A 12,627-nucleotide genomic window follows, 5' to 3' on the forward strand; every position below is an offset into this window, starting at 1 on the left:
AAGAAGGCAAAATGACATTCTTCATATGAAAGCCAAGAAATGCAAAATAAAGAAATTAAAATTTGGCTTGATTATCTATCTACCACCCCCCACCGCTCGAGGTCAAAACCTTGATTCCAAGTTAGGGGCCCAATTCATATCGTCCAAGTGGCAAGAAAAGTGGTAAAGTTAATTTGCGTCGTGCCACGACATTAAATGCGGCGCTTGGTGGGAGGCAACCCATCATTTTCAAAAGGTTTGGTCATTTTTGAAATTTTCTTTTTTTAGAATAGTTTATTATGTTATTTTTGACTAATTTTGCAAAGTTTCAGATTTTTTTGAGTTGAATTAAGGGGTTTGAAGTGTTAGAACAATCCAAAACAGTGGCTGCCCAGATCTGTCCAGCTGAAGTCTGGTGCAACCGCACCTGTGGACACAATCACGCAGGTGCGCTTCAGCAAAAGCGAGACACTTGGCGTAGATGCGCAAACCACGCAGGTGTGATGACTTAACCGTAGAAGCGGCTTCGTAGAAGCGCCTCTTTTGCTGCAGGTGCATAAGTCGGGCATGTTTAATGAACCAAGCTCTCATTTCATCAGGTATACTCTAACATTTTTCCCCCAAACTCAAACTCCTCTCATTTCTCACACAATCTGCTGTCACACTCAAGATCTCACGCAAAGGACAACACATGTATGGTTCTTAGTCCCCTCATCTACTCCTCTCTTTTATTTCTTTTTTATTTTTCCTCTTCTTCATCTCTGTTTCTTCTTCTTCATCTCCACCGCTGTTTGTTTTCCCATAATCCTGTTTTTCCCATATTGTTTTATCAATTTTAGTTTTAGGAGTGGGGGATATTGGTTGAGAGTATACTTGTGTGTGTTGTTGATGATTAAAATCGAGGGAATTCTGTGTACCCTATTTGTTTCAAGTAGTATAACATTCTCACTGCTTGCAATGTGTTCAACAAATTTCCCAGAAGAAAGATTAAAGCTAAATACAACAAAATCAGCCTTAAAAGAGTCGTAGGTTCATGTAGTGCACTAATTTAGAATTCTTGAATATAAATTATGTGCTAAAATCATGTTTAAGAAGTGAAAAGAGTCGAAAATTCTGAGTTTGTGAAACCCCTGATGTACATCGCAGAAGCGATAAAAGTGCCGCAGATGCGGCCTCGCACCTGCATTGAAAGTTTCGCAGGTGCAATTACTGGTCAGCTGGGCAAAACCGCAGAAGCGATAGGAAACCCGCAGAAGCGGGACCGCACCTACGATGGCTTTTTCGCAGGTGCGGAAACTGGGCAGTTTTGCCAAAACTAGTAGCTTCGCAACTGGAGCTTCCGGGGCCCGTTCGACTTGATTCTTTGGCCTAATTGCATTGTTTTGAATTGCTTAACATGATTCTACTACCCGACTAACATTGTTTTGAATTTTTGAAGGTACTTTGAGCTAAAATGGACTCGAACATGAACGAAAATGCTCTGCTTGGCTGTGGAGGAACAATTTGATAACTCACGCTTCATGTTAACTGACTGTTATCGACGGTATTATGAAAACCTTCTCACAAAAAAGATCGTGCTTGAAAAGGGGATCACCGAGGAGAAATTGGCCGAGCTACTTCCAGAATTCTATGGCCATCTACAAGCCTCCGGCTGGTCGTGGTTCAGGCCTACTCCGTGAAAATCCAATGAGGAGTGGGTTCGTGAATTTTATGCTAATATTAAGCATGCAAACTTTGACGACCTATAACTCACCATAAGGGGTAAAAAGTGAGGTTTGGGACTGAGCAGATTAATGACATTCTCGAGCTTCCTGACCATCCACTGGAGCCAGTGCAAGAAAATGATCATTGCAACAACGGAGAATGGCTTGTTTCTAAACTCTATCTTGCAAGCATGAGAGTAAAATGGGCCAACAAGAGAAGGGGTTTGAAGTCGATCGACTTCACAGCAGAAGACAAAATGTGGCTCTACATCCTCTGCAATAGGGTATCACCCTATGGAAATGTTTCAGACGTCTCATACACCAGAGCCTTGATCATTGCATGCATTCTTGACGGCATTCCTGTGAATGGCGGCCACTATATACTTCGGGAGCTGAGAGAGTACTTGCTAGTTGACACCCAGGGTTGATATTTCCTTCACTGATCATAGAGTTCTGTAGGTAGGCAGAGGTTGAGGTGCGTAGCACCGATCATTGGTTACCAGTCGACAAACCCTTTCATACATTGAGAGTAACGGGCGAGGGTAGTGCAGTAAAGAGCAAGAAGAGGAAAGTCACCACTGTTGGCGGACCAGAGTCATCCTCACATGCAGCATTGCCCGAGGGACCATTTGGGATGTTTCGCAGCTAGGCGTCATCCGTGACTTAGTGTCACAGCTCCTCAATGGACCCTCACAACCCCAGCCTAGGACCGAGTAGTTTACACGGGAAGACATGAAGACGTACCTAGATTCATAGAAAAAGCAAGTAGAGTCTCTTGAGAATATGGCAGCTACTCTTGACAGACTCGAGGCAGCTTATGGCAACTTGGCCAAAGCACATGTAGATCTTCAATCGGACTTCCAAAAGGAGAAAGCGAGAAATAAGAAGAAGGGGCAGGTTTATGATCAAGATGTGGATAGGCATCAAGGCCTTCTTCAAATGGGGGAAGCCGAATAGGAAGATACCTGTTGAGGACGACGATGATAGCGAAGAGTACTCCTTCATGTCAAGTGATGCTGGTGATGATGCTGGTGACACTGATGATGATGAGGTCGGGAGTTCTACACGGCAGTGATTAGCCTTTCTCCCGCATTCTTCTAGTCTGATGCAGACCTCGGGAGACCCTCAAACTACTCTTATTTCATTTTGATATTGTGCAGTGAGGACACAACAATGTTTTTAGTTGGGGGTGGCTTTAGGGAGTATCTTTTATTCGTACATTGATGCTTAATTTGTGCCCTTGCCGTGTTTATGATGTGGTATGGATATTGTGTGCCCTTGCCGGGCTTGTTTTAGTATTTCTTATCATGTGCTCTTGCCGAGCGTAATTTGTGATTAATGATATATTTGCGGATTAGTCACTTTTGTTATTCTATTTTATTTTTTTTCTTTATTTTTTTTCCTTAGTAGTTTTTAGTTTATGTTATTTTTATTCCTTTAGTATTAGTTGCTTTTGTTATTTTATTTTCTTTAGTTGTTTTTGTGATTTTATGTTTATGTCTTTAGTGTTTATTTTATCTTCTTTAGTAGTTTTAGTTTATATTATTTTTATTTCTTTAGTAGTATTTCCTTGGGTTTTCTTTATGCTACGGATCTTTCCCGAGGAATATTTTTGTGTCGAACCGGGTGACCTTTCCCTATGATGGATGGCGTGACGACTTTCTTAAGGGAATTAGTCTTGTTTTGTTATGTGGAGACTTTGGGATTGTTTGGTATTAATAAAATTAGTCTCTTTTATGTGAAGTGTGAATTAAGAATACCCCTCCAAATTTTTGTTTTAAATTGTAAAAGTAAGTTGCATGGGGAAGAATAATTTTTGTGACAACTTCTTGGCTCATTTGGTGACTCTTGACCCACTAGTTGGCATGATATCGCTCTAAATGCTCTTATGAAGATGTGAAATTGAACCGTCTTGATTAGTTCATGTGCCATGTGTGTTAGTCTTTGTTAAAAATAATTTTTGTGTTTACTTCTATCAACTAGAACTTGCCCGGTTAGTCTTTCAATGCTAATGTTAATTATGTTTGGTTGGAGGGATGACCTTAGGCATTCTTTGTGATATTTGAAAAAGCCTCTTTAGCCTTTCAAGCCACCATTGCATAAATAGTATCACTAGTTTACCCCATTTGAGCCTTTAATATTTTCTTTGGCCACCTCATTACAAACCTTTGCCCCTTTGTGAAATAATTCCCTCTTTTGAACCCGTCCCTCCTTGAATATTGAGAATGAGGCTAAAAGCCTAAGTTGGGGGTGTTGGTGTCAAGTTGGAAATTGGTAAGGTTGTACATTGGGTGTAGAAACATATACCTCAAAGTTGCTTATATGAAAATACTCAAGCTCCAAAAGAAAATAAGTGTGTAATATATATATATATATATATATATATATATATATATATATATGGAGTTATGAGAAAATTAGAAAGGTACTTTAAGGTGGTTCTATGTTGGTAGCTAGATGTCAATAAGGGCTATGTATTTAAAAAGAAGCAAAGTGCAAAAAGAAAGACAAATGTGAGTAGTGTTCAAGGAGGGTGTAGTCACTTGTATCCCAAATACTTATCCGACCCTTCTCTAAACCTACATTATAAGCTTAAAAAGTCCTTATAGGATCTCCAACCGAATGTTCTTGAATAGGCGGCGAATTAAAATAAGGGCAAGCTTATGGCATGATATTTTGTAACACTTGAAATTCTTTGTTGAGAGTGAGTGTCTTTGTGCATTTGTCCCTTGTGTTGTTATTGTAAATATGGTGATTTTGGCATTTTCTTTCTTGTGAGGGCACATAAATTAGGATGGATTGGTGACATTGATGTATCCCGAATTGAGTAAATTGAGCATATGTAGTAGACTAGTGCTTTTGAGTCACTTCTTGAGTCTTTTTGTTGTCACTTGATTATTTTGAAACTCCTTTGCATTTCTTGAAGATGTTTCTAAATGAGGGAGTTATTTGGTTAAGATTCACATGCTTGAGCCTAATTATTAGTACCAACCAAATCCATAAGTATGGTGCTTAATTGGAGAATGTGATTTGTAAATGATAGCAATACTACTTGTGCTTTAAATGGTAGAACCTCATTGAATTGTTAGTTTTGATTCGCTTGAGGACAAGCAAAAGCTTTATGTTAGGGGTGTTGATGAGTGGTGATTTTACCACTTATTTTAGTCTTTTTTCTTTAGATTTTGCATCCTTTAATTATAATATGAGGTTGTTTATGGTGTGTATTGCTAGATTTTTAGGTAAATGATGCCATGAAGAGAGTTGAATTCAATTGAAATGGAATTGTGCAAAAAAGAGTTGAAACAATGCAAAATTCTTTAGTGATTCCGCATCTACGGAACACTGGTCGCTTTTGCGATCTCGCATCCGCGAGGAAATGGCCACATGTGCGGAAGAAGGCCTGGAAGGCAGAAACCGCTTCTGAGATTGATTCACCGCATCTGCTCTCAATTTTTGCATCTGCGCGTGCAAGACCGCTTCTACGGAGTCAGTGTTCCCTTCAAAGTTTGCTTATGCGATAGGCTATCCGCATCTGCGGAGCCGCACCTGCGAGGATACTTCCGCAGGTGTAGTCAACGGGCTTCAAACCTGGACATGATTGACAATTCACATTTTCTTAACTCCAAACCCACAAATACACGACCTAGCTTATTGGAAATACATCTTTGGCTTATTTTTCAGTTTCTTGACTAGAGAAGACAAGTTTTGGAGCTAGGCTTCTTGCACACACACTTGGGTCTTGAAGATTTGAAGCTTTTGGTTGAGAATTTCTTACCCATTTATGTTCATTTCTCCATTTCCTTGCTTTGTATTGTATATTTAAGTATGTAGTATTTTGTTTCAACACTTGAATCTTCTTTATGGAAATATTCATATTTAAAGTGTGGATTAAATATTTTGTTGTGCTTATGTATTGAACGATTTTTATTTATTATGAAGTGAGTTATTGTTTCTTTAATTATTCTTGTTCTTTAATGTTTCCAAAGGGATTAGCTAACCCTAAGACTCGAATTAATTTTGGGAAAGATAATTTGGGGTTGGCAAAGATTAATTAACAAGAACTTGAGTCTTTAACCCTCATTTTATAGATTCTCCCTAGGGATAGGATTGAACTACTTGTAACCATATTCGGATGTGCTTAATCTCTTAATTGTTTTAGGGATAATTCAATTAGGAAGTCTTGTAAGTCTTTGGAAGAAGCTAATATAGAATTATTACCCGAGGATAATTAACATAAACTCGCACATATTTGTAAAATTGTGAAATACATTGGATCGTTACTTGAGTGTAATTCCCCATGCATACATGCTTGTAGCCATTGATCATTTTACTCGCTTTCTAGGTTAGTTTACACTTTCGCAATTAGTTATAAATATATTCTCAACCATTTCAAAGTGTTTGGCTTAGCATAATAAGTGATAATTCTCTTACACGCCTAATTGCCTACATATTGTTCTCTGTGGGATTCGACCTCGACTCATAGTTGGGTAAATTATATTGCATATGACCGTGTCCATTTACTTTTTAGTAGTGGATTTGGACGTCATCAGCGGCCCGCAAAATAATTTTGCGATCGCATAGTGGACCGAACAATATCATCCAAACTTGCCCAGTTTTCTGCTTCACTCTACAACCATTCAGCTCCCCGCAGTGTGATTCTGCGGCCGCATATTTGTCACGCCCCAACCTCGGAGCGCTCGACCGATGCTCAACCGAGTGAACCCGGTCGAGCAAGCCTGTTAGATACTTTCTAACCAACTCACCCATGATCAAGAGAAGACATGATTACATTAAAAAGACAGTAGGAAGATCATATATACAATACTAAATCGTCTCTTTGGTTACATCATTTTTAAGTTTTAAGATACACACATTCTTATGATTCAAGTGGAACAACAGATCAAAACACAACATAATCTGTTTGACTTTTCAAGCACCCATGTACAACCCACATAGTGTTTACGGAGCCTCTAAAAGATATAAAAGAGTGTTATGATAGTACCGGCAACAAGGCCCCCGGCTATACCTCAAAATGTGATAATAATATGAACAAAAGATACAATACATGACCCCGGGATGAAGTGGGGATCACCAAGTCAGTTGGGAAGAGTATGTACCACTATCGCTTATCAACACTGCCTGCTATGGAACCACCTGCATCCATTTAAAGATGTAGCGCCCCCAACAAAAGGGACGTTAGTACCGTCGAATAGTACTAGTACATAAAACTAAACACCATCTCAATATAATGAATAATAATACAAGGGGGAAACAGTCATGGGTTCATTAAGAGCTTTGAACAATACTAAAACATCAAGTAAGGGTCACATAACTTCTCAAGTCAATTTCCATGTTATTAGGTTGGGTGATCTTTAGAGACGATATACCATAATTCACAATACCACCGTATTCTTACACGGAGTCCGATCACGACGTGATCGGCTAAGTCGTCTCATCTGAGACATCAACCATAACTACAATTTCAATTATCATTTCCAGCATAGTCACCACCATTTGTGCGGCATGGCGTCCGATCACGGGCTGATCGGCTAGTCCTTCTCACCCGAGACATTACCTTTTCAATCAATCATTTCACTTCATACTTCTTACACATTTTTCAATTCATTGGCACGAGTGGCCTCAATTAGAAAGTCATTCCTGGCAATTCCAGTTTCCCCTTTCCACATTCAAAAATCATTATTATCATCAACAACAATAAGGCCTACCATTTAAGGCATTAGCACACATATGAGCAATTTGGGAATCCTAAGCACATAGAGGCTTTTCATACAATTAGGCATAACAACCTTTATTCCATCTTGACATGAAATCTTAACATTTCTAACACATATTCCACATTTTGTGCACATCCTCAAATGGCAAGATGACATGATGAAGCATTTAGAATAAATATTGAGCATACATCCTTCAAATTAAATACATTGGGAATAGCCAATTCTATAATGATCAATTTGGGGCTTACACCAATTACATGAACACCGTGGGATTCCATTCTAAGAAGAAGGGGGTTTAGCCAACATACCTCAATTGAGCTTTCTTTTAACTTTAAAACGTCCGAAATTCTTAGCACTTCGATCTATTTTAGAAATATAACAAGTTGGACCAAAATTAGGAAGATGCTCATGATTCTAGCTCATTAGAGCACATTATCAAATACTAGGTGTGCATTAATGTTTTTAAGGCCCTTTTAGGAAAGATTCTATCATTCCTCAACCCATTCTCTACCATTTTTTTAACTCACAACTTTCCCACATACTTCAAAAATACATGCATGCAAGATAACAACCCCCACACCAAATAATTATCTTTCTAATTATCCCCTTTTTAGTAGATTTTTGAAATTAAGATCTAGGGCATAGATTCTTACCTTTAAGATGAGGACTTTATTGATAATCTTCAAGGATTGAGCAAGAATTGTTGGATATTAGGTTGAAGGTTACTTCCCCACTCTAAGAACTCTTTCTCACTCTAAAAATATTAGAAATATGCTCAAAAATGAACTATGGCATATGTTTTAATGAAATAGGGTCGGGTTTAAAAACTCCAAAAACGAAGACCCGGGACAGGATCTGCAGTCGCATATGCGACCGCAGAATGGATATGCGGTCCACATATCGGCCGCACAATTTTGTGCCAAAAACTTAAAAAAATCTGCTTGGGTGTGCGGTAGTTATGCGGCCTGTAGACCTGTTCTGTGGTTGCATAATGCACCACAACACCTCCCTCCGCAAAACTCCTAAGGCTGATTGTACGACAAAAGTGCGGCCCGCAAAATTATTATGCAATCGCATAATTGGCCGCGAAATTGACATAAAAAATGACCCAAGTAGCTGTTTCACTCTACGGCCATTCTGCGGCCCGTAGAGTGATTATGCGGCCGCATAATGGGCCGCAGAAATGCCTATTTCTGCAAAATATTTTCCTTCAACTCCCCAGCACACTGCTCAATCCAAAAAGTCCGAAACCCAGTTTTTAGAAAAAGTCCGAAGAATTTCTACTATGATTAACCTCTACGCTTACCCGCGATTTTAGGAAATATTTTACGGGGCCTTACATCCTCCCCCACTTAAGATCATTCATCCTCGAATGAGGATCAACGTTCACTATTAGCATCTTATGCAACTCAGTTTTCATACCACACACCAGCAGCCCCAAACTTGACTAATTTCCTAAATTTTCAAAATTTTTGCCAGAGTTTCCCCTGTTACTAGGACTATCCAGAAGTCAGAGAGCCCCATAAACATATCCTTAAAACATATACACAAACCACTGATATAACATAACCCATAACAACGCCAATTGTGGCCTCACAAGAAATATATTACCAGGGAAGGAACACCTTTAACATCAACTGTACAAATGATGCATAATTCATAGAAAGTAACTCTTAGAATTTTCATAAATTACAACTTTATAAATACATGGCTATTCAAAAAAATAAGGATACTTTCTCTTCATTTCTTCCTCGGCTAACCAAGTAGCCTCTTCAACCTGTTGGTTTCGCCATAGCACTTTCACGGATGCAATTTCTTTATTTCTAAACTTTCAGACTTGCCGATCAATAATAGAAACTGGAATTTTTTCATATGACAGTTCTTTATTAACTTCAATGGTCTCAACCGGTACAATAGTTGACGGATCTCCAAATACCTTCTTCAACATAGACACATGGAACACTGGTTGCATTAATGACATCTAAGGTGGTAGCTTAAGCTTGTACGCCACCTTACCGATCCTTTGAATGATTCTGTACGGTCCGACATACCTCAGACTCAATTTCCCTTTCTTACAAAATCGCATTACACCTTTCATGGGGGAAACTTTCAAGAATACCCAATCATCTTCTTTGAACTCTAAATCCCTACGACGAACATTTGAATAGGACTTCTAACGACTCTGAGCAGTCTTCAACCGCTCTTTGATGACTTAAACTATTTCCATAGCATGATGTACGAGGTTTGGACCTATCAACTCTGCTTCTCCAATCTCGAACAACCCAATGGGAGATCTACATCTCCTACCATATAAAGCCGCGAACGGTGCCATCTGTATGCTAACATGATATCTATTGTTGTAGGCAAATTCTATGAGTGGCAAATGATCATCCCAGCTACCCTTGAAGTCGAGAACACAAGCACGCAACATGTCCTCAAGTGCTTGAATAGTCCGCTTTGCTTGCCCGTCAGTCTGTGGATGGAAGGCTATACTAAGATTCACCTGAGTATCCAAACCTTGCTGAAATATCTTCCAAACATTGGCCGTGAACTGAGCCTCACTATTTCCTTGAAACTGGAGTATATTGTCTTCCAAACTGGGATGAAATGTCTTCCAAACATCGGGAATGATAGAAACTGGAGTGCCATGCAGCCTCACTATTTACTTGATATACAACTGAGCATATTGTTCCACTGTGTTGGTAGATTTAACTGGCAAGAAGTGTGCTGATTTCGTGAGCCGATCCACAATCACCCAAATTGAATCAAACTTGCGCGGAGTGCGTGGTAATCCTACCACAAAATCCATATTAATAATTTCCCACTTCCACATTGGAATTCTATGTTATGTGCCAACCCACCAGGCCGTTGGTGTTCGTCCTTCACTTGCTGACAATTCGGACATCTTTCCACAAAGTCCACCACATTTCTCTTCATATCATTCCACCAATAGACTTCTTTAAGATCATGATATATTTTTGTAGAACCTGGGTGTACGGAATACCTAGAAGTGTGAGCCTCGGTCATGATTCTTTCCCGGAGACCATCCATATTTGGAACACATAGCCGTCCTTGGTACCTTAGTGTACCATCATCCGTACCAAGAGTAAAAGACATAGTTTTATGTTTGTGAATCCCCTCCTTCAATTGTATCAACAATGGATCATCGTATTGCTTCTCATTGACTTCCACAACAAATAATGATTCAGCCCTATTTTTCACAATTACCCCTCCTTCACTAGAGCCCGCAAGACGAACTCCCAAACTAGCTAACTGGTGAACCTCCCTGGCCAACGGCCTGTGACATGCCTCCAAGTGAGCCAAACTACCCATAGAATTCCGGCTAAGAGAATCTGCCACCACATTGGCTTTCTCCGGGTGATATAGGATATCTATGTCGTAATCCTTGAGTAACTCAAGCCATCTTCTCTACCTCAGGTTCAGCCCCTTCTATTTAAAAATATATTGAAGGGTCTTGTGGTCCATGAATACATCCACGTGGAACCCATACAAATAATGATGCCAAATCATCAATGCAAAAACCACTGCCGCAAGTTCTTAGTCATGTGTTGGATAGTTCTTTTCATGATTCTTGAGTTGCCTAGAAGCATACGCTATAACCTTGCTGTGTTGCATTAATACACACCCAAGCCCGATCCTTGAAGCATCGCAATATACCACAAACCCCTACATACCCTTTGGCAGGCTCAAAATCGGCGCCGTAGTAAATCTTGATTTCAACTCCTGGAAGCTCCTTTCACAAGCATCAGACCATTGGAACTTAATCACTTTCTGAGTCAATTTAGTCAACAGAGAGGCAAGAGTAGAGAACCCCCCCACCCCACAAACTTCCTGTAATGCCCAGCTAAGCCTAAGAAACTGCGAATCTTGGTTGGTGTTGTAGGTCTAGGCCAATTCTTCACAGCTGCAATCTTTTGAGGATCAACCTTAATTCCTTCTCTCGAGACAACATAACCCAAGAATGTGACAGATTCGAGCCAAAATTTACATTTTGAAAATTTCGCGTACAATTGGTGCTGATGAAGAGTCTACAAAACTGCCTTGAGATGATCGGCATGGTCCTCTCGACCTTGTGAATACACAAGAATATCGTTAATGAACATTATCACAAAGGAATCGAGAAAAGGCTTGAAAAGCCGATTCATAAGATCCATGAAAGCTGCCGGGGCATTTGTTAGCCCAAAAGACATTACCAGAAATTCAAAGTGCCCATACTGGGTCCTGAAAGCCATTTTCAGAATATCCTGCTCCCTGATCTTTAATTGGTAGTACCCGGACCGTAAATCAATTTTGGAGAAGTACCTAGCACCCTGTAACTGATCAAACAAATCATCTATTATTGGTAATGGGTAATTGTTTTTATTGTGACTTTGTTGAGCTGCTGGTAGTCAATACACATCATCAATGATCCATCTTTCTTCCTCACAAAGAGAACCGGTACGCTCAATGGTGACACACTCGGTCGGATAAAACCCATCTCTAACAAATCCTTCAATTGTTCCTTTAGTTCCTTTAATTCAGCTGGTGCCATCCTGTAGGGCAGAATAAATATAGGCTGCATGCCTGACATCACATCAATCCCAAAATCAATCTCCCTATATGGCGGAATCCCAGGGAGTTCATCAGGGAATACCTCTGGAAATTCATTCACAACTGGCACAGACTCGAGTGTAGGTGCCTCAGCATCGATGTCCGTAAGCCGGACCAAATGATAGATACACCCCTTATTAATCATCTTCATGGCCTTAAGGTAAGAAATAAACCTACCTTTTGGCATCACATTATCCCCCTTCCATTCAACAACTGGCTCATTTGGAAATTCAAACCTCACAGTTCTAGTTCGGCAATCGGGCTTCGAAAAGCATGAATAAAGCAATCCATTCCCATAATTACATCAAAATTGACCATCCCCAATTCAATGAGATCGGCCACGGTGTCCTAACCACGTACCGTGGCAACAAAACCCCTATAAACCCATGCAGCCACAATAGACTCGCCAACCGGAGTAGATACAGAGAACGACTCAGGAAGCTATTTTGGTTCTATCCCAAATTCCATAGCAACATAAGGGGTAACATAGGACAAGGTGGAACCGGGATCAATAAGACCATATCATCATGAGATCGGAAAATCAATATACATATGACAACATCTGGAGAAGCCTCTGCACTCTAGCAACCACTCATAGC

At 39.9% G+C, this 12,627-nt stretch overlaps 1 protein-coding gene across 1 annotated transcript; it reads right to left on the bottom strand.

The window, feature by feature from the left end:
* Positions 1-9,629: 9,629 nt before the first annotated feature.
* Positions 9,630-12,179, bottom strand: LOC138907736 (uncharacterized). The gene is made up of 5 exons (XM_070198343.1): positions 11,874-12,179; positions 11,632-11,754; positions 11,096-11,171; positions 10,497-10,770; positions 9,630-10,014 (listed from the first exon to the last, which is right to left on the bottom strand). The coding sequence occupies exons 1-5, from the start codon at positions 12,177-12,179 to the stop codon at positions 9,630-9,632; spliced, it is 1,164 nt and encodes a 387-aa protein (XP_070054444.1).
* Positions 12,180-12,627: the final 448 nt, after the last annotated feature.

This window comes from Nicotiana tomentosiformis, chromosome 3 (genome assembly GCF_000390325.3).
Source record: "Nicotiana tomentosiformis chromosome 3, ASM39032v3, whole genome shotgun sequence".
Taxonomy (NCBI): Eukaryota; Viridiplantae; Streptophyta; class Magnoliopsida; order Solanales; family Solanaceae; genus Nicotiana; species Nicotiana tomentosiformis.

Coding starts and splice junctions, on each gene's coding strand:
- LOC138907736 (XM_070198343.1), bottom strand. CDS start 12,179: ATGAAGATGATTAATAAGGGGTGTATCTATCATTTGGTCCGGCTTACG. Junction 11,172..11,631: donor ATGGGCACTTTGAATTTCTG/GTAATGTCTTTT, acceptor TGCTTGTGAAAG/GAGCTTCCAGGAGTTGAAAT. Junction 10,015..10,496: donor ACGGATGATGGTACACTAAG/GTACCAAGGACG, acceptor ATTTCATCCCAG/TTTGGAAGACAATATACTCC.